This window comes from Physeter macrocephalus, chromosome 13, assembly GCF_002837175.3.
Source record: "Physeter macrocephalus isolate SW-GA chromosome 13, ASM283717v5, whole genome shotgun sequence".
Taxonomy (NCBI): Eukaryota; Metazoa; Chordata; class Mammalia; order Artiodactyla; family Physeteridae; genus Physeter; species Physeter macrocephalus.
In genome coordinates, this window is record NC_041226.1 from 81537891 (window position 1) to 81562491 (window position 24601).

General features: G+C 63.0%; 1 protein-coding gene across 2 annotated transcripts in view; it reads right to left on the reverse strand.

Moving 5' to 3' along the window:
- Positions 1-1834: 1834 nt before the first annotated feature.
- RASA3 (RAS p21 protein activator 3) overlaps positions 1835-24601 on the reverse strand; it is a 97299-nt gene continuing 74532 nt past the window's right edge. The window contains exons 1-19 of one of the 2 annotated variants that reach the window (XM_024117439.3): positions 24031-24106; positions 23634-23706; positions 22981-23057; positions 22115-22219; positions 20344-20500; positions 19908-20056; positions 19113-19227; positions 18345-18419; positions 17610-17733; positions 17173-17279; positions 16323-16400; positions 14955-15032; positions 14438-14511; positions 13527-13633; positions 13090-13172; positions 9361-9569; positions 9122-9225; positions 5110-5293; positions 1838-3312 (exon numbers count right to left, since the gene is read on the reverse strand). In XM_024117439.3, the coding sequence (XP_023973207.1) occupies positions 3237-3312; positions 5110-5293; positions 9122-9225; positions 9361-9569; positions 13090-13172; positions 13527-13633; positions 14438-14511; positions 14955-15032; positions 16323-16400; positions 17173-17279; positions 17610-17733; positions 18345-18419; positions 19113-19169 (1356 nt within the window). In that variant the 5' untranslated portion in view covers positions 19170-19227; positions 19908-20056; positions 20344-20500; ... (2 more) ...; positions 23634-23706; positions 24031-24106 and the 3' untranslated portion in view covers positions 1838-3236. Of the gene's footprint in view, positions 3313-5109; positions 5294-9121; positions 9226-9360; positions 9570-13089; positions 13173-13526; positions 13634-14437; positions 14512-14954; positions 15033-16322; positions 16401-17172; positions 17280-17609; positions 17734-18344; positions 18420-19112; positions 19228-19907; positions 20057-20343; positions 20501-22114; positions 22220-22980; positions 23058-23633; positions 23707-24030; positions 24107-24601 lie in introns of those variants that run through there. The other variant, XM_024117441.3, reaches the window with a different exon arrangement.

Consider the following 24601-nt stretch of genomic DNA (forward strand, 5'->3'; position numbering starts at 1 on the left):
TTGGGGTGACACAGTTCAGCCTATAACACAGCCTAATGGAAAGTTTCTGCTAATCTATTCAACACAATTTTTTCTTCTCATCTGGGACCACGGGGGACAAATCATAGCAGGTGTTTCCCGAGCGCCCAGCCGACAGCACTAGGTGTGTCATAAATGTTCAGAATGCAGGAAAAGCGGCTCTCTCCCTTTGTCCAGGTGCACTTCCATTCCCTAAACGAGCTCCCGGCATCGTGGCTCCCAGGAGGCCTCGGGTCCGCCAGCCAGCGGCCGGTGCCGCCGTGGGCGCTGCTCAGAGGCTCTGTGCCCCGCGGGGCGACGGGTGAAGCCAGGACGGCGGGCAGCTGAGCCGGCTCCGTCTTCAGGTCACAGGTGGTCGGAGGAAGAGTCAGTGGGCACAGATCGGGGTCGCAGAAAGGCCCATCTCCAAAGGCAGTCACTTTCTGAGGTCCTGGGGACCAGGACTTCACACATGAGTTTTGGGGTGACACAGTTCAGCCTATAACACAGCCTAATGGAAAGTTTCTGCTAATCTATTCAACACAATTTTTTCTTCTCATCTGGGACCACGGGGGACAAATCATAGCAGGTGTTTCCCGAGCGCCCAGCCGACAGCACTAGGTGTGTCATAAATGTTCAGAATGCAGGAAAAGCGGCTCTCTCCCTTTGTCCAGGTGCACTTCCATTCCCTAAACGAGCTCCCGGCATCGTGGCTCCCAGGAGGCCTCGGGTCCGCCAGCCAGCGGCCGGTGCCGCCGTGGGCGCTGCTCAGAGGCTCTGTGCCCCGCGGGGCAACGGGTGAAGCCAGGACGGCGGGCAGCTGAGCCGGCTCCGTCTTCAGGTCACAGGTGGTCTGGAGGAAGAGTCAGTGGGCACAGATCGGGGTCGCAAAAGATTGGGGACCTGGGAGTGGGGCTTCGGGTCCCCATTCTCCCAGCTTTTCTTTTCAGCCCTCCCACGTACCCCAACGTGGGCAGAGCTCGTTACCCGCCCCCGCCAGCCCCAGCTCTCTCCGCTGGGCCTGGGCCTGCGTTTGAATGCGAGTTGCCCAGGCCCCTGGGAGCCGCCCTGCGGCCCTGCCGTGGACGCTCGCGTTTGGGGCGTCCGAACCTCTTGGCCCCCACCCAGAGCAGACAGAGGAGCCGGAGGGCAGCAGCGCAGCACTTGCCTCCCCAAGTCCTCGTGCAGCTGGGAAGGAGGCTCATCGCCACTGTCCTCGGTTCAGGGCTGCGGCACCCCTGAAGGCCTGACCCGGCTTCCCCGGAGCCAGGGCCCGGCCCCTCCCCCCACGACTCTCTCATACCAGGCGACCGACCGGGGCTGGAAGTAAAAAGACAACTGAGTGGAAACAAATGGAGAAAAGACAGGAAAAAGGAGATGAGAAGAGGCATTTTCCCCCGGGGGGCGGGGCGGGTCCCCCACATTGCGCACCCAGCTCCTCCCCTCCCCCTTTCGAAGGGGAGCAGCCGAATCTGTGTCCCCGCAGGCCACCAGCCTCCTGTCCCCCCTCCCTCGGGACACTGACCTGTGTCTGGCCCTCGAGCGCACACCCCGCTGCTGAGTCCTCGGAGACATGAGGGACCCCGCCTTGCCCACCCTCCTCGAGCTTGACGCCATCTCCGTCGCCCCGAGGTCCTCATGGCCCTCACAGGGCCCCACTCCACACCTTTCCATCCCAGAAGCATTGTGGTTTCCAGCACAACCCAAAGCCCCACAGCTGGACCTCACCTGTCATAGAGGGACCTCACCTGTAATCAGGGGGACATTTGTTGTCAAGGTACCTCACCTGTCATCAGGGGGACCCCACCTGTCATCACAGGTGTGTCGTCCAGCTCCCTCCTGCCCCTCTCCACCACACGCCCCCATCTCCACGTGTGCATTATCAGTGGGCACTCATGTGAAACCAAGCCAGTCTCAGAAAGAATAAAAGGTCTGTTTTAATTGGCCAGTAAAATACATCACAAATCATTAGTATCTTATAAACAGAAACATTAAATTACAAATCCATATCAAAAACTGCAGTTTAGAGCAGCCTAGTAGCTGCGTATACGGAGCTTTTTTTTTTTTGCAACATTTTCCTCCACCATTTTGGTGACAACACGCCATGTTACTCTCTGCCATCTAGATCTCGAGTCTGAACAACAGACGGGCACGTGGCACCTGGTCCTATGGGTCTGAAAGGGCCTTTCCAAACCCAGGCTGCAGCCGAGGCTTTCAGGGGAGTCAGCAGAAGCTCGTCAGGGCCCCCAACCCCAAAAGCACAGCAGCCGTGGCAGCGCCCAGGGCCTCAGAGACAGAGCGCGCTGCCCCCGGCTCGGCGTCCGCTCCCGAGCCTCTCAGCGCTGGCCCAGGTCTCTCCCTGCCTCCCTCCCCGGTTTCTCTCGGGGACCTTTACTCGGCTGCCGTGAGACACAACCACTCCCCTTTCTGTCCTATGGAGGCACGTAGAGGCCTGGATGTTCTGAGTCACTTTATATCAAAGAGCTAATTAAAAACAGTCCTTTAAAAACATTAAGAAAAACAGCTTGAAAATAATGCACGTTTCTATTTTTACAACCTTCCCCAAACTCCCACCAGATTGGCGAACGTGGATTCTACTTTTAGCCCCACTGACAGCAAACAACACAACTTTGCTTGACGTGGCGGCTGCGTGGACGCGTATCAGCAGCAGGCAGGGGGGCTCCCACCTCGGGAATGAAGGCTGGGACCCCTAGGAAATCTCTCTGCAAGAGGACCCCGTGTCCCCAAAGAGCGAGGGTATCCTCAAACTGGGATCTCCGTGCGGTTCCGACCCTCTGGCCAGGACCGATACAAACGTCAAAAGCTGAAACCAGGAGGCCTCGTGCTGGCGGCCGCCCGGACTGCTGGCTCATAGGAAAAGAATAACGCTCACAACATCCCCGCGGAGTCGAAGCAGAACGTTAGTGCCGGAAGGCTCCACGGTGCGGCCGCCACAGACCTGCAGACAAACGTGCACGAAGCACAGGGCACACGCTCCGCAGGCCGCGATGTCGCTGGCACCCTGTTCCCCAAAGGCCAGCTCAGGTTGCCTGCCACTGGCGTGATCAAGTGCACAGCCACCCGGAAACGGCCCGGGAGCCTCAGAAGTTCACAAGCTCGACCCCTGGCGGCTTGCAAGCTGAGGAGCTGCCCTCTGGTCTGGTGTTCTCTCCTTCCTAAACACGGGCTCTCCCGGCGCAGCTCAGGGCACCGTCCTGCGTCAGGGGGTCCCGCGGGCTTCACATGGAATGGGCGGGGGTCTCAGACTGCTGCCTGATGTAGCTTTGGAAGCTCTTGTCTCCGATGGGGTGCTCCCTGTGGGGGCGTAGGGAGAGCAACGTGAGCGTGGGCCGCCCTGTGGCTGGTACGCCGCTGAGCTATCGCCTGTTTTGTTTTTTTTAATTTTTATTGGGGTATAATTGCTTTACAATGGTGTGTTAGCTTCTGCTGTATAACAAAGTGAATCAGCTCTACGTATACATATGTCCTCATGTCTCCTCCCTCTTGCGTCTCCCTCCCACCCTCCCTCTCCCACCCCTCTAGGTGGTCACAAACCACCGAGCTCATCTCCCTGTGCTGTGTGGCTGCTTCCCACTAGCTGTCTATTTCACGTTTGGGAGTGTGTATGTGTCCCTGCCACTCTCTCACTTCGTCCCAGCTTACCCTTCCCCCTCCCCGTGGCCTCAAGTCCATTCTCTACGTCTGCGTGTTTATTCCTGTCCCGCCCCTAGGTTCTTCAGAACCATTTTTTTTTTAAGATTCCACGTGTATGTGTTAGCATACAGTATAGTTTTTCTCTTTCTGACTTACTTCACTCTGTATGACAGACTCTAGGTCCATCCACCTGCTGCAGTGAACATTGGGGTGCATGTGTCTTTTGGAATTATGGTTTTCTCTGGGTGTATGCCCAGTAGTGGGATTGCTGGGTCGTATGGTAGTTCTATTTGTAGTTTTTTAGGGAAACTCCATACTGTTCTCCATAGTGACTGTATCGATTTACATTCCCACCAGCAGTGCAGGAGGGTTCCCTTTTCTCCACACCCTCTCCAGCTATGGTTTGTAGATTGTTGGTGGCGGCCATTCTGACGGGTGTGAGCTGGCACCTCCCTGTGGCTGTGATTTGCATTTCTCTCTAATGATTCGTGATGTGGAGGAGCCTTCCACGTGTGTGTCGTCGCCATCACCTTTTCCTACCTTTGCTTGTGATGCGTGTTCATCGTAACAAATATGAGAAGTATGGACTAGCACAGGAAGAAGTTCGCCCAAAACTGCCTGCGGAAGCGCACCCCGTGACCCCGGTCTCAACGTGTGGGGCACGTGTGTTCATGCGTGGGGAGACCGTGACCTCCGAGCGAGCACCGTGGCGCTGTGCCCTGTTAGCTGGCAGACGCTGGCGCAGCCGTGACTCACGGGCTCCGCCGTGTTTAAGAAAAGGCGTTTTTAGACGCTCGACTTGGGTTCTGACAGAGGGTGATAAAGGGTCTAGAACGTGATGTGAACGTCTGTGGAGCCGGCAGCAGACACGGTCGGCGTCCCCAGAGGTGCTGGGCACCCTCGCGGCCTGGCCAGAGTCGGGGTCTCTCCCAGAGCCCCCCTTCCCAGACCCAAGCCACGTCTTCCCTGGAAGGAAGCAGCCAGCAGGGAGGGGGCTGGGCCCACGCAGGGCTCCTGCCTCAGGTGTCGGGGTCCGTGGGCGCCAAGCGCTCGTAGGCTCTCGTCACCCACACCCTTAGGGCAGGAGGAGGGCGCCGCTTGGTTGACTGCCCGGGGCCGGAGCTGCAGCCCCTGGCACAGAGCACAGGTGGCCCGGCTGCGCCTGCCTCTCTGGGGCCGACCCCTCCCTCCCAGGACGCGGGGTTGGGGTGGGGGGTGTGTGTGGGGGGGTCCAGAGCCAGCCCGGAGAGGCAAAACGTGCTTCCCAGGGGCAGGGACGCTGGCCCACGACGGAGGCCTAATTTCAGAAGCACATTGGTCGCGAGGCGGGGGCGGGAGGCGCCTCCGGGGACCCGGCCCACAGGGCGGAGCCAGACAGGGGGCCCGCCCCGCCCCACAGGCAGGCGGCCCCAGGCGGCCCCTCCCTGGCTCCCCACGCCTCCGAGAGCCCGGACTCACTGGCTCCCGTACTTGGTCTTCCTGAACTTGTCCCTTTTGTACTGGGCGTGTTCCTGCTCCAGGGCCCCGACCCCGGCGACAACCTGCTTCAGCGTCCTGTAGGTCTCCTGGGGGTCGTCGATGACGAACGTGGGGTACTCCTCCCGCTCTGGGCCGTCGTACACAGACCTGCTCCCACAGGCCTCTGCAGCGTCGGGGGCAGGGGGCCGAGATCAGCCTGGGGGGGGCCGGACAGGCTGCCCCCCGAGCGCCCGGGGAAGGGCCGACCGCTCACGCAAACGCACACGAAACAGGAGCCGCTAAGAGTCGGGCCGACCCTGAACCCCGGAGAGGCGTGCGGCGCCGGAAGCTGGGCCGAGAACCGCAGCCCGAGTGTCCACCGCTGAGCACCGGGGCCCCACCCCTCTCCAGGGTGACCGGGCTCTATGCAGCCTGGCCCAGGCTCCCAGACGGCTGCTCCTGGAGCCGGGGCCAGGCTGGTTCACGGGCCGGCGGGGTCACCCAGGGTCAGTCTGGGGAGATGCGTTTGAGGAGCCCCACCTTAGAAAGGGGTGCCGGGCTCCATCCCACATGTACGAGGACGCGCCACGGCAGGGACCTGCAGGGCGCAGGGTGGACAAGAAGCCATCCTCTCGGCCGTCACCTGTCGGCCAGTCTGCGCTAGCAGCTTCTTAGGGCCTCCATCGCCCCACCTGCTCAACAGGTATCTTTCTCATCCGACCACCTCACTCCTGCTGAAGACCACGCTGTGGCCTCCGGGCCCCCCACCTGCCTACAAACACCCGAGCTGAGTCCTGCACTCCAGGGCCACGGAGAGACCCGGTGCCCGGCCCAGGTGAGCGGGCCTCAGGCCCCTGCACCACGGTCTGTGATGTGCTGCTTGTTCACCATCACAGAGAGCTTTGCTGCCTTTACTTCCAACTCAAGGGAAACCTCTTAATTCTTACTGAAAAATCACAAGTCTGTGCAAAGGGAACCTGGGAAGATTCAAAATTCCAAAGGAAATGGGAACATGACGTGAGACGATAAGGGCTCCACACGCGAGGGATAAAGGAGCAGAGAGCCGGGGCGGGAGGCCCCAGGGCGAGGCTGAGCCACACCGGTGGCGGCCCTGGAGCCGGGCTGCCTGCATGTCCCCCCGAATCCCCTCTGGCTGTAACTGCTTGGCCTTGAGCGGGTCCCTCAAGCTCCCGAGCCTCAGTGAACCCTTCTGGGAAACAGGGCAGCTTCGGGGCAGGATGGGAATCACCGGAGGACCCCGATCCCACGCGGGGGGACGGGCGGTGGCGGGGTCGGGACACAGGCAGGGACGCTCGGGGGCCGCGTGAACCGCTTCACAGGGGCTGGTCCATGCAGCCCTTGGGCCGGCCTGGCGGGTGGGGCCCGTCGCTGCCGTTTCCCAGAGGAGGGGGCCGTGTGCCCAGTTGGTCTCGCAGCGGATGCCAAAGCAGCTCCGCACCGAGGCCCGGGCGTCGCGGGGAGTCCCATGCCAGGGCACCAAGGAGGGTGGCCGCGGCGGCAGAGGCTGGGACGGACCCGGGAGGAGGTCCCAGGACCAGGCTGGGAGCAGGTTTTAATTCTGGGCCCAACGTCAGACGCAAGATTCGTGACTGGACCCAAAACAGACCCGGAGCGGCCACGGGGCCGGGCGGCAAAAACACCCAGCTCCTCTTTTTTTTTTTTTTTTTTTTTTTGCGGTACGCGGGCCTCCCTCTGCTGTGGCCTCTCCCGCCGCGGAGCACAGGCTCCGGACCCTCCCTCTGCTGTGGCCTCTCCCGCCGCGGAGCACAGGCTCCGGACGCGCAGGCCCAGCGGCCATGGCTCACGGGCCCAGCCGCTCCGCGGCATGTGGGATCTTCCCAGACCGGGGCGCGAACCCGGTTCCCCTGCATCGGCAGGCGGACGCGCAACCACTGCGCCACCAGGGAAGCCCCCAGCTCCTCTTTAACGGGGTTCCCCAGACCAAGCCCGGGCAACGCTGGAGCGCGTGCCGGTGCCGGCTGGCGGCGGGTACACGTTTCTAAAACAGCCCTGGAAACGAGGAAGAGCGCAGGGCAGACGCGCGACAGTCCAAGGGCGGACTTGCTGACCGACAAGCCGCGGCCCCTGCAGGTGACGCTGGGGGGTGGACATCAAAGTCGGGAGGACACCCGATGGCCGGGTGACACAGGACACAGAGGCCCTGACGGTGAGCCCCATGTCCGTGCCCCGAGATGGGAAGGGCGAGACTAAAAGCGCGTCCTGGGCCCTGCTAAGGGCAGATGGTGGCCCTTAGCGGATAAGCTGCACCGAGGGGCTGGCTGAGCTGCGGGGGGAGGGGGAAAAGGCTTCATGCTGATTTAACGGTCACGCGTGCAGCACGGCTCCGTGTCTGTGAAGGTCACCCCGAGACCTTCCCAGGCCCCTGACCGTGCCTGCGGGAAGGTGTGGGTGCAGGCTGCCTTCCAGAGCACAGACGGGTGGCCGGCCACCATCAGCAAGACCTTGGCCGCGTGATCTCGGTCCAGCAGCCCAGGCCCCACGGCGGCCCTTCAGCACACTATCCTGCCCAGCCCTGCACCGGCCCTGCGCCACCTGAAGCACTGGGCACCGAACTTCAGGGGGACACTGAGTGGGTGTCCCTGCCGTGAGGGAGGCGGGGGGACAGACTCACAGGCGACCGCGACACAGCCGCCCCCAAGCACGGAAAGGCTGACGTGCCAGAGGAGAGGCCTTGGTATGTCGTCAGCCCAGGGGCTGAGTGCTCAGGGCAGTTTGGCCGACATAAACGAGGGTCTCAAGGAGATGAGAGCCCCTGACAGCAGAGTATCCGCCTCCGGAAAGCACTGAGGTTCCAGGCAGAGGCCTGAAGACTGGAAAGTGACTCAGTGCTTTGGTGCCTCCATGAAGTGAGCGGTAAGGTCTCCAACCCTGCTGACCTTCTGTGAACCCTGTTGTCAAGATCACTGCTATCCTGGGAGGGAGGCTGGGTGTTCAAGACCCCTTTCCATCTGACCGTCCATCCATCTACCCATGCACCCACCCACCCATCCACCCATCCATCCACGCATCCAGCAAACAGGTACTGCGTCCCTCCTGTGTGCTAGGCACCGGGATGAATGACACCTGCCTCTCCTCCCAAGGTCATGTGTGTCGCGGGTGAACAGATCTGAGAGGGTATCATCGTAATGACAGAGATCTGCACAGGCTGTCCGCGGGGGGGGGGGCGGGGGGCAGGATAAGCTCGGGAGGGGCCCCCACAGGACACACGGCGTTAGCCAGGGGCAAAGGCACAGGGGTCTGCCGCGTGGTGCTGGGGAAGAGAGGGAGGTGGGGGATCTGGAGAACATGCGCGGGCAGCTGCGTGCTCACCAAGGCATGGCTAAAGCACCCTCCAGGCTGTGGCCCACAACTGACCAGGAGACGAAAAGGAAAAGAGTCCAACAGGCTTGTTTCCAGGCACCTTCTGAGGGGGCTGCAGGGCCCACCACAGAATCTCTCACAGCAGCTCTGAGAAGCGCCAGCCCCAGTGCAGGGTCAAACAGCTCACCGCCCCCCAGCTCGTCTTGCATCTGTCTCTCCTGCTACAGCCCAAGCGCCCCCCTGGTCTCCTGACTTGCCCCGCCTACACTGCTTCACTCTGCAGGGCATGGAGAGCAACGAAATGCAGGAAAACGAAGTTGCATAGATATGCCTGGAGCGGCTGGGCAGGCACAAACACACGCACACTCACACACGGGTCCACACACACACGCGTGCACACGTCCCTCTGGAAAACACAGAAGAATGAAATTCCTTGTTTGGAGGCATGGGAGGTTATTAAAGACACAGGATCTTCTCAAGAATTTGGCAGTTCAGAGGTTGCAAGCTAAATTCCATCTTAAAATGATCCATAGAACCTGTTATCAAAGTAACTGCCCCCCAAATAGCCACTTAACCTGCAGAAACATTTTCCCCATCAGCGCTATAAATGATGACACCGCGTGCAGCCCTTGGCGGCCCCCAGGGCTCACCCCCGTCCGCTCCGCCTCACCTTGCATCTTCTCGAGTTTGCTCATGTACGAGCTGAAGAGAGAGTAGATGCGCTCAGTCTCTCGGTCCCCGTCGATGTCCAGCTGGATGTTTGCTGGGAGGCCGCTGCCCAGACACCGCGAGAGCGGGCGGAGAGGAGGAGGGGTCAATTGTGGCGTTGATTATTTAAAGGTCACTAAAGACGGGGGACCCAACTCCGCACTTATCCCCGACCGGGGCTGGGGTACCAGTCACAACTACCTGGTGCAGGGGGAGCAGCCGGCGGCCGTGTCTGAGGAGGCCCTGCAGCACAGCCAGTGGCCGTTCAGGTAGGCGGACGGGTGGTAGACGGCCAGGCGCTTCTGGTTGCACTGGCTCACCTTGGTGAGGATGTCGATCCAGGCCTTGGCCTCCACGCAGTTGTTGGCCTGGATGTACAGCGCCCGCTCGGGCTGGATGACCTGGAACATCTGAGGGGCAAGAGCGGGCTCAGGGGGCCCCACGGCAGGGCCTGCTGCCTGAACTGCGAGGGCCACTCTCGTCCACGCCAGCCAGCCTGGGGCCGAGCGGGAGCAAAGCGGGCACACAGGAGGCTGCATGGCTCGGCTGGGTCAGCCCTGGTCACCTGGGCCAGGGCGCTGCCTTTCGGGGGCCTTGGGGTCCCCCTGGAAAAGCAAAGGCGCTGCACCACTTGCCTCCCCCAGGACGCCTGAAGTGGGAGGTGGCCGTTACACAGATGCGTTGGCTTCTCTGGGCCTCCTTCTTCTTTGAGCGGGATGGGCTTTGTACAAGACGCCATAGCACACCCTGCCCACTCTCCCGTCCGCATCCCCAGACTTGCCCCAGCCTTTGCACGTGCTGTTGTCCATCTGAAATGTACTCCCCCCACTCAAGCCTGACCACTCCAGGGACCCCTCCTCCTCCTTCCAGGCAGATGTTACTTCCCCCGTGAGGCTTCTCGGAGCCTCCACTGCCTCTCCTGTTTATTATTCATTCAACAAACATTCCTGAGTACCAGGCACTGTCCTAGGTCCTGGGGACACAGCGGCCCAAACATAGTTTCTGCTCTCGTGAGCTCCCAGCCACCAAGAAAGACAAGACTGAACACAAAGCACAGGGGCTGTGTGAGCGAGGAGGCCAAAAGGAAGGTCAGGAGCGAGCCCTCGAGATAAACGATCCTCCAGCTGCGATCAGACGGGCGACCCAGAGTTAATTAAGCTGAGTGGGGAAAGCAGGGAGGTAAAGCAGGCAGCAGGGGACAGTAGGTGCAAAGGCCCTGGGGGCAGCGAGGGTCAGGTGCTCCCAGCAGACGCAGGCCCGGCTGCATCCAGAAGGGCGGGAGGTCGGCAGCCCCGAGCCCTGGGAGGCTGTCAGGCTGGACTTGTCAGAGGGCACGTGGGAGGCCAGGAGTCGGGACGTCAAAGTCCACGGTGGCCTTTTGCAAGGCGGGGCGGTGTGCCCGGGAGGAGGAACAGGATTCGAAGGATTCTGGGAGGGGTCTGGGTCCAAGTTCCTGAGCGAACAGCCAAGGCTCCCCCCAGCCCCACCCTACCCACACATGCACCGTCGCACAGGCCTCAGACTGCATGATCTGTACGTGGCTGCGATCCCCGACGGAGGGAAGGCCCTGGAGGGAGCAGTCTGCTCCGATCGTCCTCATAGGCTGGCCCCTCCGCCAGGGCCCGGCACACCACAGGCCTTCGAAGACGTCTCAGAAACGGAAGAGGACGCTGGCCTGGTAGTTAGTGCGTGGAAGCCGCCTCTGGGGAAGGCAGCGGGAAAACACAGGCCGATGAGAAAATTAGGGAATCACTGTAACCCTGACGGAACGAAGCAGCTCATGGCTGCTTCCGGGGTATTTTCCACACTGTGTCCCTCTGTGGTCGTGGGGGACGCCACCGGCTGAGAGCACAGCGCCCCCAGCCCCATCCGGGGGAGGGCTGGGGGGTGCCGTGCAGACACACGCGGCAGGACGCGGCCCACCAAGGGGGCAGGACGAGGGTGCTAACCTCCCTCAGGTCCAGACACCCGCCCGCACCTGCCCCGGGGCCATCTGCCGGCCCAAACCATGGCCTCAAATTGTCCTGGGGCGGGACCAGGAGCCAAGGTCGGGAGCCAGCGCCGGGTTGGGGTCTCTTTAAGGCCGGAAGACTAGGGAAGAATTTGTAGGATTTGAAGTTTTAACTCTTAGTTATTATTTACAGCCCCACCTTCCTTCAAGAACGACTGCACGTGACTTGTACAAAATATATCTAACGAAACTGAAAAATATAAAAAATATTTAGAAAATTAGGAAGAGAGAAAGAGGCACGGGAACAGGCTTGGGACACATAGGACCTAAGCGCGCAGCTTTTCTAGTGGAAACAGACAACCCAGAAAAGCCCTCAGATGGGGCTCCGGGCTGGCGGCCTGCGGAGGTGGGGCGCGGGGCCGGCGCCCCCCGGTGACCGCGCGAGGCTGCAGGGGCCGTCCCCACGAGACCACCCCTCGGAGGGGACGGCAGGGGACACGGTGGTGATGGCGGGGGCGGGCAGGAGTGTTTCCTCCTCCCAGCGTTCGGAGGTGCTCGGCGACGAGAACTCAGGCACCGCCCCCCCAGCCTCCCTCCACCACGGGGCCCACAGTGTCGGGAAGTGGACGCAAAGCAGGGGCTCCCCAGCTGTCTGCAAGCTCCTGGACGGTCAGCAGAGGCGGACCTGATGGCAGGGTCCCCCAGAGCCTCCGCCCAAAGTCTGACTGTGGGATGACCAAGCTGATCGGTAGCTGCTCGCTCTCGCCGGTCAGGCCACGCGCGGCTCCTGCAGACGCGGGCACCTCCGTGGGGCCCGACTGCGTGGACGGCGTGTGCCCGGAGGGGGAGCTACAGGGGCAGCAAAAACCGTGCCGTTCCCACGGCCAGATCCGGGCCACGTGAGCACTCACGTGGTCTCACCAAAGAGGGGCTCCGCCCTGAATGAAATGGGGTCCTGCGGGGCCTCACAGCCCAACAAACACCAGGGGGAGAGAAAGGCTCTGGGCAGGAGGGAGCGACAAGATGCAGCGAGGGGACAAGAGAGGCAAAACACGTGTGGCCGAGAAAGACGGGGCAGAGCTGACGCATCCAGTGGGGCCACATGTCCCCGGCCGACCCCGGGCCACATGTCTCTGACTCACCCTGGGCCACGTGTCCCCGACAGACCCCGGGCCACATGTCCCCGACAGACCCCGGGCCACATGTCCCCGACCGACCCCGGGCCACAGGTCCCCGGCCGACCCCGGGCCACAGGTCCCCAAAAGACCCCGGGCCATGGGTCCCTGATACAAATCACCAGCACTTGTGCGACATCTGAGGGAGTCCCTACAAAACGCATCACTTGAAGCTGCCACACCGACCCCCTGACACACCCAAACCAAGGGCCGTCTCCAAACACTGGCCTTTCTGCTTCAAAAATGCCGAGGCCACAAAACACAGAGAAAGGCTGAGGAATGTCCCCGATTAAGGATACAGCAGAGAACCAAGTACCAGGTGTTGGCCTGGGACAAACAACGGCTTAGAGAATGTCACTGGACAGCTGGATGGTGGGTCAGTAGTAACGCTGCGTGCGGGTTGGGTGTCCTGATTCTGGCAGCTGCACAGAGTTATATAAAGGATGGCCTTGTTTTTAAGAAATACACTGAAGATACACATGGCTCAGAAGACATAGGCACATTTACACGGAGAGAGACGGGAGGAGGCCGGGGACTCAACTCAGCAAACAGGACAAGTGCAAACGACCAACCGCTCGCGGTGAGGGGTTGCAACCCTTGCTCTATTTTTGGAGCTCGGAGATGCAAGACTCAATCTAAACCAAAAGTCTTAGAGAAACCCCGCGGGTCCCGGCCGACCCAGCAGGCAGGGTCGGGCTCTCTGCCCCGTGGCAGCACCTTGTGGCTGCCAGCTCACAAGCGTCTGGGAGCAGGTGCCGGACGCGGGGCGGCAGCGAGGCCGAGTGGGGATGGGGTAGCACTCACGTTCTTCATCTTGAAGGACTCCTCCTCCAGCGGCTCCACGGCCAGGATATTCTCGATGGGGATGCTGTAGAGAGGCGGGTCCCCTGTGGCAGAGTGTGCCTGTGAGCCGCCAGGAGGGGCCGGTCTCCCCTCGAAGGCAGGTGACGCCGGCCTCACGCGCTCGCCCCCAACAGGACCCGGGTCCCTGAGAAGCCGACCCCGCGTTTCCATGGGGACATCCTGTGATCTGGATCAGAGCCACCCACACAGGACAAGAGCGTGCACCCCGAGACCCCGCTCCCCACGACGCCCAGGCCACCCCCTCGGTGCCCCCCTCCCGTGTAAGGACCCGCCCGCCCCAGAAGAGCGGCCGGTACCTCCACAGGGGCCGAGGCGAGGCCCTGGTCCCGCGGAATACAATACGTGAGAACAAATAAAGAGCGAAGCATTCTTGTTACCTTTGCTTTTCTGGTAGGTAAATTCATGGTTTGTCAGGCGAAACCATCTTTTCTTAAAATTCTTCATCCCAAAGCGTTTTCGCCCTTGTGCCCTCTTAATCATGAACCTGCCGTGAACAGCGCAGGCGGGTGGGTGAGCAGCTTAGGGCTGGGGGCATGTCCGCCCCGCCCGCCAGCTCCAGCAGCCCAAAGTCACAAAATCAAAGCCTGCAAAATCACAACAGGTCGCCACTTCCGTACCTGTGATACTCGATGCAGACTGTGGGATTTCAGTATCTTATGATTTTATTTCCAAGTGACAGGGTTTAAAAATCAAAAGGCAAAGGTCTCTACCCTTGAAAAGTTTAGCTCCTGTGCCGGTGTCAACTCCAAGTTACGAGTTGGTGATGACCGTGGGTCTATCTGAGCTCCAACAAAGGGCACCCCCCTCACCGCCCACCCTGAAAGCATGGACAAGAGACGCTCCCAAAGAAAGGGCCGGCGGCAGGCTCCCAGCCCCGCAGGTGTGCTCTGGAAGCAAAGACAGGAGGTGAGAGGTAGCGGCTCTCTGCTGCGTCCTGTGTTCTGGGCCCCTGACGGGGGACGCTTCTGAGCGAGGGGCTGACGGAGGGCGGGGGGGCCTTGGACACGGGTGGGGGAGCCACCCGGGCAGAAGCCTCTGACTATCTGGGGGCCGTTCAGTCTCCCCCCGCTTCAAACTCTGCTCCCAGACGGGCATTCCTCCACTCGCAGCCTCAGCAGAGAACAGGCACAGGAGTGAAAGCACGCCATGGCGCAGCCCTGGGGCATCTCTCCCGCGCGGACCAAGGCCCCAGACGGGTCTGGACGCCCTCCGGCCCCGCGGGCAGGGACGCCGCTTGGCGCTCAGCCAGCCTGGGAGCCCCACCCTGCCTCTCTCCCGCCAGCCCTACCCTTCCTTAAGCAGGATGGGCTGCTGCACACTCTTGGGGTCTCGTCTCCCGGAGGATGAGATCAAATCTAAGAACTGAAGTGGGAAAGAAACCGGGTGGTTAAAAGGGGAACCTTCGTAGGAAGAGTGCCTGGGCGCCCTGCATCTCCCCCCGGAACCAGAGGAGAGCGGAGACCCTGAGAAGCAAGTTGCCGGGCGGGGGCCCCTCTGAGAGGACCATGGGGTCTTGTCTCTGCTGAGACTGAGACGCTTCCAGCCCTACGCGAACCCCCGGCCCCTCCCGGGAAGGGCGGGCCGCACCCCACAGCTGTTACTGCTCCTGAGAGGCTGCCAGGCCTCAGGTAACACCTGGCGGTCCGCCCGGTCCTCTCGTGGAGCTGGGAGCCAGCCCGGCTCCCCTCCCGGGCCTTGCGCCCACGGGGCCTCCCCGCTCAGTTCCATACCCACGACCGTCTGGATCCCCCCCGAGCCAGCGCCTCTGCTTCCGTGAGCCCGCGTTAATCGGCGCCGATACTTACGTTTTTCACCGCATCGGCATACGTCTGCTCGTTGAAAAATTCATAGAACGCGGCCATGTAGGATTCCTTAAAACTGGCCTACGATGAAACAGGTCACTTAATGAAGGCCTAAGGCCTCCTGGCCCGAACCTGAAAGACCTAGAGTGCGGCCACAGGCGCTGAACAGCAAACCACGCAGGGGTGGATGCTGTCCGGGGCGCCGAGTACCCCGACCCCAGCCGCCGGGGCTCGCCAAACGCCGCAGGGGGGATCCCACTCAAGCCGTGTTCAAAAAGCGAACCACACGGGGTCCTCGGTGAGATCTTCGTCACGCGCGACTCAACACCTTGCGCGGCGCGTGGCTCCCAGACGCGGTTGCTGGGACGGGAGGGGTCCTCACCTCCAGGAGCTGGGGCAACGGCAAGAGGGACCCGGGGGCACCTGTGTCCGCACGCGGGCACTTTGCTACCCTGGGAGTGAAAACGAGCGAGTCTGCGCAGACCTCAGCCCAGCAGGTGCCTGTTTATCTGGGCTTCCAGCCGACAAACGCTGGGGCTGACGGACGGAGGAGAGCGTTGGCCCACGGCTTTGTGTCCCTCGGATTCGGGGAAAGCCGAGCGTTTGCCCTGCAGGGGCTGCTTGTCTGCAGTGCTGAGAGCCTGGGTCACTCCGCCCCACGAAGGACAGAATGGGGAGGGCGGGGGTGATCCTGTAGGTCAGGGCTCACCCCTTTCCAGACGGAGCCCGGCAGGCCCGTCCCTGAGGAACAGGCCACGCCACCGCCTGTGTGCGGGGTACCCGGAGCCCACACCGCTGCTGCTGTCACGGGCTGGATCCTCGGGGCCCTGGCGCACCGTCCGTCTCCAGGAAGCCCCCGTGAAGGGGAGACGCAGATTTGTCACCAAAAGGGGTAAAACGAGCTCAGACCCAGGGAAGGAGGGGGCTATCGCTGGCTCCGTGCAGACGAGCCCTCGGTCACCAGGCAGCACCCCGACTTCCTTAAGGTGCTCAGGCCGAGGACGCCCGGCTGTGTGGCAGGGCTAGGCAGCCCCTACAGCCAAGGGGACACGGTGTGTGGATCCATACGTGGCGGCGGGAGTGTTAGCTGCCCACGGGGGACGGTAGGGGATGGTCACTGACCACAGGGGATGGTTGCCACCCACAGAGGGCAGTCACTGCCCACAGGGGACATCTCCACCCACAGGGGACGGTCACCACCCAGAGGGGACATCTCCACCCACAGGGGACGTCTCCACCAAGTGCCGTTGGCCCCCCCCCGAAGAGTGATGTCGCAGCCTCTCGTGGGGAGACTGGGCAGCGACTGCTCCTCATCTGACTACTCCTTCCTCCTCCTTCGTGTTGAAAAGAGAATTCAAGTCAGTGACTCACAGACTTGGACTTGGACAGGCTGCCGAGAGTCTGAATGGTCTTCGAGACAAGCGTCAGCGTCCTCGACGTCTGCGGGTCCTGCCAGAGACGGGAAGGGGACGGCCTCACAGTTGAGTCGTGAATGAGCCCAGAACCGCCGCCGACGACACGAACGACACCCCTAAAAGCTGCCCAGAGCGAGCGCCGTCCGTGAGCTCGCGGGTGAGCCCGCAAACGCTGGATTCGGAGGTCCCTGTGGACCCTCCAACCCACGTGGTCTGGGAGCTGCTGAGATGCGGGCTCTCAGGCCACCCCTGACCGCAGACCCCACACTTCCAGCAAAGGAGCGGATCCCCCTGGCGACGCGGGGGCTGAGTCTCCCGGGGACCCAGCCTGGGGGCCCCTCACCCTCCACGCGGTTCACAGGCTTAATTTAAAACCAGCAAAACCAGGAATGGGCCCATCACCCTGGGCTTTCCGCCTAGCACTGTGGCCCCCTGGCACTCTCTCTGCAAGGGCTCGGGCCTTGCTCACGGTGGGAGCTCAGAAATCATCTGCTGACCACGCGGCCTGAACGATGACTGAATATCCATACTCCATCTTCCTGTGTGTGGCCAGTGCACACACACAAAAAGCCCTGCTCACAGCATCCAGCGGTTTTAACAACACAACTTTGATTAAAAAGTCTTGAAACCTTCCTGAGACAGAGACTTAAGGGCATGGGGCACGTTCACAACCCAGTCACCACCTGGGGCTACCTCCACACCTCCCCGGCCCGGCTCGCGGGAACTGCCCGGGCCACCTGCTGGTCCGGGGGGCCGCACGGCCAGGAGGTCTGGTTGACTGGTTTACGGGACAGACGCTCGCTTACCGTGTGGTGGGGCGTGAGCTGGAAGAGGTTGGGGGACAGGATGGCTGGAGCGAAGAACCTCAGGAAGATGAAGCTGCTCACGGCCGTGTACCTCACGTCCAGGTCATCTGTGGCCGGGACACGCAGACAGCCGACTCACCGGGGCTTCTGGAGCCGCAGGGGATAACCGGGGGCCAGGAAGAGACCGGGAACCACCGGGACGAAGCTCGGCCGTGGCCTCCGGGTGGGGCTGGGGCCCAACTCACACAGGGGCGAGTGCGGACAGGAGCGGGGGGCCCTGCCCGCCGTGCAGCCCCCATGCTGGGGCCTGACCCCGCCCAGCGGCGACGGGGTGAGAACCCTCACTGCAGGGCCCTGAACGTCCGTCCTCTGCCTGGAGGCCTCCGTCCAGTGAGGGGTGTGGGCGTCCCCAGGGTGCGAGCGCCACGAGCCCTCACCTTGGAAGCGCTTGGCGGCCGCTTCTCGCAGGGAGAAGAAGATGTCACACATGACGGTGGGGCAGCTCACCCCCGACTTGGTGATGACGCTGAAGACGCGGTCCACGTACTGCCGCAGGTTCTCCTGCAAAGGGGGCGCTCAGTGCTGTCTGCTCCAGACTCCCCTGGGCTGCCGTGCCCCACGGCCGCCGGGAGGGGCGAGGGCGGGGCTGGGGCCCCAGAGCAGCAAAGACAGACTTCCCGTCGCGGGTCAGCAGCAGCGCGTTGCAATCACAGTGACCCACGCAACCGCCCGGGGATGCGGGTGGAGGGAGCACGCGGTGTCCCCCACATCGACCGACGGCCTAGAGGCAGCGCCCGCAGCGATGTGACCTCCCGAATGCCAGCACCGGTCTCTGCTCTTCAGAGGCAAAGACTTGGCGTGATTCGCGTGAAGAAACCACACGGAAAGATGAAAACAGGGACTTAGCTGTTTTAAAAATCGGGGCAGAGCTCCGGGAGCAGCCAGAGGGCGCCCAGGCTGGGGACCCGTGTTTGCTGCGCTGAGGGAGACGCCCCAAACCCATGGGAGGCTCCCGGTTATGGGTGCGGGAGGCGCAGGCCGGGCGCGGAGCAGGGGAGGCGGTGGCTGGCGCTGGGGCTGGTCCCCCGACAACGCGGCAGCTCAGGCGCCTGCAGCGCCCACCATCCCGGGGGTCGCAGCGTCCAAGGCGCCGGAGGCGAGCCGGGCCTCACCGTGTTGCTCTCCAGGCTCTCACCGTCCTTCAGCCTCACGGGGTCGATCTCACAGGACTTGTGACTCTGGCAAATCTGCGGAGAGCGTTGAGGACACGCAGCGCGTGAGCCGAGCGGAGCCCAGGTGGGCGGGGTCACAGCGGGCGAGGCGGGCCTGGAGCGGGAGGGGCAGCGCAGGCCCCGCCTAGGAGGGGCGGTCCTTCTCGAGACTGCAGCGCGGGGGCCGACCCGGGATGGGGCTTCACCGGTTTACTAACGTTCTACCTCCACGTGCTCTCAGGGTTTGGCTCACAGATCAAACCAGAATCTATCCTCAGTTCCCTCAAAGGACCGCAAGGACCGCAAGGGACCTGTGTTTTGGTGAAACTGTTCTGGGGGAAACACCCCTTCCCAGGAAGGGGTCAGTAAGAGATGGAGGGTCACTCCTCCCAGGGTGTCTGGCCCGGGGCAGGGGTTTGGGGTGAGGGGGGAACAGCGGCAGGGCTGTCTCTCTGGCCCCGCGGATTCGGGGAAGGAGGCGTCCTCGGAAGAACCAGTTTTTCTCTTGCGTGTCATTCTGTCTTAGCTGAATGAGGGACTTGCTTAAGTATTTTTCTAATTTGAGAAAACAAGGAAGATTCTGGGATGATCAGAAGGTCCCCTTGGGAAGCCGGGGAGAAGCTGACGTGGAAGCCACAGCTCTGGGCTGAGGCGGGGCCCGGGGCTGCGGGCTCTGTGTCACCTGCCCTTCCCTCGGGACTCTCCGGCCCGCCAGCAGCGCCCCCTCACCTCCTCTATGGCGGGCTTCAGGGTGACGTGCAGGTAGTGCATGCCCGCCAGCTTCATCGTCTCGTCAATGCACTTGGACGTTAGCGAGTTTCCTCGGAAGATGGTATTGGGGTCCCTGGAAAGCAGTGTCGGACAGGGAGGCATCCAGGGGGCAGGGAGGCCACCTGACCGACGCCTCGCAGCGGGGCCCTGAGCCCTGCGCCCGTGTAGCAAACCCACCGCGGCCACCGCCGGGTCCCCGCGGCGCGGCAGCCATGCGCCCTCCCCCCCCCCCCCACGCTTTGAGGGCCTCCTCTGCTTCTCAGGGCCTGATGGGGTCAGCACGGGAGGTGAAGCCCAACCTCACGACACCTCCAGCAGGGCACGCTCTGGATCTTTCTGAGCCCCATGCGCCCCCCCCCCCCCACGCTTTGAGGGCCTCCTCTGCTTCTCAGGGCCTGATGGGGTCAGCACGGGAGGTGAAGCCCAACCTCACGACACCTCCAGCAGGGCACGCTCTGGATCTTTCTGAGCCAACGGTCCCAGGGAGCCACTCCCAGCAGAAGAACCCACCTCCCCGGAAGGCCCGCGGGCCCAGCCTCAGGAACGGAGCCGCCCCCGAGGCACCCGGTGCCCGGCTCACCGCTCCGTGCCACGTGCCTCCCAGTTCCCAGGAGAAAAGGCGCAGTTTTAAAAGAGCAAGTGTGTCTCTGAAGGAACCCTGACCCGTGGGGCTTCCTCTGGCCGCCCAGACCCCCGTCCAGCCCCTCACCAGGCCGGACCCCCGGAGGGGCTCGGGGCGCGCTCGGCACTCACTGGGTCCTCCGGACCTCGGCGCTGGCGATGGCACCGATGAAGGGCACCAGCCGGCCGTAGTGCAGGAAGAGCCGCACCAGCGGGACGGCCGCCTCCTGCTTCTCCCTGCAGACCTCGCCCAGTATGTGGGCCGCGGACGCCGAGACGGGCTGGGGAGACAGGGCGTGAAGGAGGCGAGCCCCAGGCCCAGCCCCCTGCTCTGCGTGCGCCCGGCGGGTCTGCGCCTCCCCCACGCCCCACAGCACGGGGCCGGTGAGCACAGGGCCGTGACCCTGGGGTCACGGCCAGACAGAGCGCCAGGCGTGGGCCACGCCGGGTCCTGTGGCTGTCGCTGCGGGGGGCGTGAGGGCTCCCATCCCCAGCAGAGGGAGACCCAGGTGGTCCCGAACACACGGCAGGCCCAAGCGGGGGCTACGGTGCACGAGCACGCAGGTACCTCCACGTCCGCCGACCGCAGAAGCAGGTCCCGCAGGGGGCTGTAGTAGTCGGAGGAGAAGACGTGGTCTTCCGTGTAAACCACGTTCAAGCGCAGGGACCCCAGATCTTCCGGCTTCAGGCTCTTACTGCCGTTGTCCCGGGGCTGAAGGAAGTACCTGGTGCAGGACACATGGACAAGCAAGGCAGTTTGAGGCAGCAGCTCCCCCAGGGACCCCGCTTGGGTGGTCCTCCCGTCGCAGGCTGTGTTGGGGGTCTGAGGCAAAGGGACTTGGGAGATTCTGCAGGACACCCCGCTTAGGTTCCTCTGCCTCAGTGGCCCCCGCCTGATACCCCTGCAGGGTCCCTGTACCTGGGGGGGTCCCCCATCTGACACCCCCGCGGGGTCCCTGCACCTGGGGGGGTCCCCTGCCTAATACCCCCACAGGGTCCCTGCACCTGGGGGGTCCCCCGCCTGACACTCCGGCAGGGTCCCTGCACCTGGGGGGTCCCCCGCCTGACACTCCGGCAAGGTCCCTGCACCTGGGTGGTCGTCCACCTGACACCCCCGCAGGGTCCCTGCACCCGGGGGGTCCCCCATCTGACACCCCCGCAGGGTCCCTGCACCTGGGGGGTCCCTTGCCTAATACCCCCGCAGGGTCCCTGCACCTGGGGGGTCGTCCATGTGACACCCCTGCAGGGTCCGGGCACCTGGTGGGTCCCTGAGCTGACACCCCCGCAGGGTCCGGGCACCTGGGGGGTCCCCCACCTGACACCCCCGCAGGGTCCCTGCACCTGGGGGGTCCCCCATGTGACACCCCCGCAGGGTCCGGGCACCTGGGGGTGTCCCTGATCGGGCACCTGGGGGGTCCCCCACTGACACCCCCGCAGGGTCCGGGCACCTGGGGGGTCCCCCACCTGACACCCCCGCAGGGTCCGGGCACCTGGGGGGTCCCCCACTGACACCCCCGCAGCCTCTGCAGGGGCATTCCCCACAGTGTGTACTTTGCGCTGATCACACAGAGCCACACGCTGGGCCGGGGAAGCGGGAGGGTGGGAGGAACAGGTAGGACAGGGGAAGGGGTCACGCGCAGTTTAGGAACTGCAGTAGAATAATTTACCCCTGAAGACTGACACCCGACAGCGGCCAGCACTGAGCAGAGCCCGGGTGGAATCACCCTCATAAGTGCACGCCGGAGGGGGGGTCTTGTGCTGCAGGGCGGGCGGCCCCGGGCACACGGGACCCAGCGGTGCTCCTGACGGACACTCTCCCTGTCCCGGCGCAGCCGGCGGCCTTGCGGGCACCCGGCCGCTCTGAGCGCACGTGCCGGGCGGCGCGCCGTGGGCTGAGGCACTGGCCACCGGGGGCCGCCGTCACAGCCCCGTCGAGAGGCCGGCTGCTGGCTGAGCAGGGTCGCCTGGGGCACTGAATCAGGAATTCCAGTTTCCCCAGGACTCGACCCAAATTTTACCCACCCGGGTCTGCAGGCATGCGGGGCTCTGGTGTGCGGCCTGGGGTGCGTGCACCTGCCCCCGCCCAAGCGTCTGTGGCGGGGACGTGGGGAGTGAAGCCAGGCTGGGGCCGGAGCGGCCGAGACTGGCATCTTCTCCCCGTCACGCGATGTGACCTGGAAGCCCTGGTGAAAGGGAACCGGGTGCCCTGGAGATGAGAGAGGGAGACGGGGCACAGGATGCCGGTCTCCGGGACGCGCGAGGGTTTGGAGGGCGGCGGGGCACGGCTGGCACGGCCCCCTCCCGTGCGGAGGCCGCTGCGGGGCCCCGGGTGCCCTCACCAGGCCTCGTGGGGGCTGGACTGCCGCAGCACCTTTAGCGGGACCCTCAGCTCCCCCAGAAACTCGTCCCCAAACTTCAGGTTGCTGGCGTTCCAGAGGTCCACCCTGGAAAACAGCAGGTGTGCAGGGCCTCTTACCGGGCGGCGAGGAGGGCCGGGGTCCCTGCGCCCCCGAGCTCTCCCCAGAGAACCCGGGGCAGGGCGGGACGGGGCCTGAGGCCACACTGGGCACGGCCGGAGTGTGACGTCGAGCAGTTCAGGCCCCTGGAGGGACAAGCTGCCTGCCCAGAGCCCCACCCCCATGGCCTGTCACCGCTCGAGGCCGGGCCCGCGGGAGGGACCCGATTCTGCCCGCTCTGAGCTCCCAAAGCTCAGGCGCCTGGGGAAACCCTGACCCACGGGAAAGCAGATTTTAAGTGACGTCAAATCTGGAGAACCCCTACGGTTCTCGTGAGCAGGGCCCATCAGCCCCAACGCGGCCAGCCCAGCCTCAGGCTTACGATCTGTCCCGACGTGGGGGCGGTGCTGCGGCCGGCGTGGCAAGAGGGCTGGTGAGTCCCCCAGCGGACGCTGCGACCTGGCACAGCGAGGCCCCCGAGGCAGCGGGACGGCGAGCCAGGCCGGGCCTTGCACACGCAGAGGGGCTCGGAGCCTCCGCCTGCAGCCCGCAAGATACCGCCAAGCGAACACACGCCACCTCTGCCCTTTCGCCACCACCCAACATCCTCACGTTAAAATAATCCAGAAAACTGAAGTTCCTTTCGATCCATTCCCCAGTGTTTAAAGACAAAGCAGAAAGCAAGCAGGAGGGAGGAAATCAGGCCGCCCCGCCGAGCCGGAATCTCGACCCGCGCGCCTCCTGCTCACCGGATTTCCAGCTTGTTCACGTCCTCGTCCTCGAAGTCGAAGTGGGACTTGCGGTTGTAGCTGCAGGGCCTGGTCACCTGGGGGACGGAGGGAGACCGTCAGGCCCCTGCTGCCCCTGGCTGCCCTGGGAGCAAGGCGCCCTTGCGCTCATCTCTGCCGGCCCTTGCGGGGGCAGAACGGCCACCTGCGCGTCACCGGGGCCGCGGCCGCGGAGCCAGCGGCTGGTGGTTCACATCTGAGGGGCAGCCGGGGGCTCTCATCTGAATGCACTTCCTCTTCTGACTTAAGACCCTCACTACTTCCGGTGGAGCAAGCCTCTCTCCACTGCTCAGGGAAGACTGGGGGCGGGGCAGGCAAAAACCAAGAAACCCCAAAGCAATCAAATCAAACCAAACCAATCAATGTCTGGATAATTGGGCAAGTATTAATTTGTCAGCATTCAACTCAAAACCGGGTCATGCTGGAAGCAACAAACAGCCTTTCTGCCCAGGGAAGGAAGGACAGTTCCTAGGAATTCGAGCTGCAGGGCAGGAGGGGGTCTTCACGTCGGGGGACAGCACCCCCGAACTCTCAGGAGTAAGCGACTGAGGGTCTTTCTGCCAAAGACCCTGGGGTGTGCGTTTCAACTGCACTTGTGCCACTGGAACACCAACCTCAAAGTAAAACACTTCGTCAAACTGGGGGTTGTTGGTCTTCTTTTTCACTTTTGTCTTCTTTGCTTCCGACCTGTAATCGAGGGGGGAAGGATCAGGATGGAAAACAAACACTGTTGATGCCGAATCTCTTGGCTGAGGCTGGGCCACCCGGCACGCACGGCACCGTGGCCTACGGGCGTGTCTGTTTGTCTCCAACCCCAGACGGCATGCAAATCAGGGCCCTTTACTGAGCCAAAGATACCCAACGTGAAGATCCGAAAGGCTCTCTTTTTTACAGAGCAACTCTAGGGCAATAAACAGAAGGAAGTTAAAATTGCATACCCTCGTCTGGTTCACCTGCTTTCCCGAGTGGGGAATCCGACCTCGCCCCCCTCCCAGCCGGGGCTGTACTTGCCTGCACGGTCCCGCCAGGGTCACCGTGGCGTAGGGGTCACACTGCCCGTTCACGATGGGGAGGCCCTGGCACTCGAGGATGCTGAGGAAAGAAGTGGGAGGTCAGGAGGGCACCCGAGGCCAGCGGGCCATCTCTCAAGGCCACCCTGGGGTCTGGGAGGGCAGCTGTCTCAACAGCTCTCAGGCCAAGAGCTCCGAGTCCCTGCAAAGTGCTTCCCGGGGGGCTCCCGTCTAATAAACAGGGATGGACGCGCTGGTCAGCAGTCAGGAGACATCTGGGGGCAGGAGAAGGTGTGCGTGCAGCCAGGGAAAAGGGAAAAGCAGCCCGGCTGCGGAGGACACGTTGCTGGTGTCGACTGCAAAAAAACGCACAACAAATAATGTTGAGAATTGTTTTATTTGGTGGACTTTCTGAGGACTCCAGCCCGGGACGCAGCCTCTCGGAAGGCTCAGAGGGGCTCCTCTGAAGAGGTCGCGGGGAGCCAGGACATACAGGAGTTTCTGCAACAAAGGCCAGGTAGTGGGAACATCCAAAGGTTACGGTTAATGCAAGAAAAGCAGACATCTCCAGG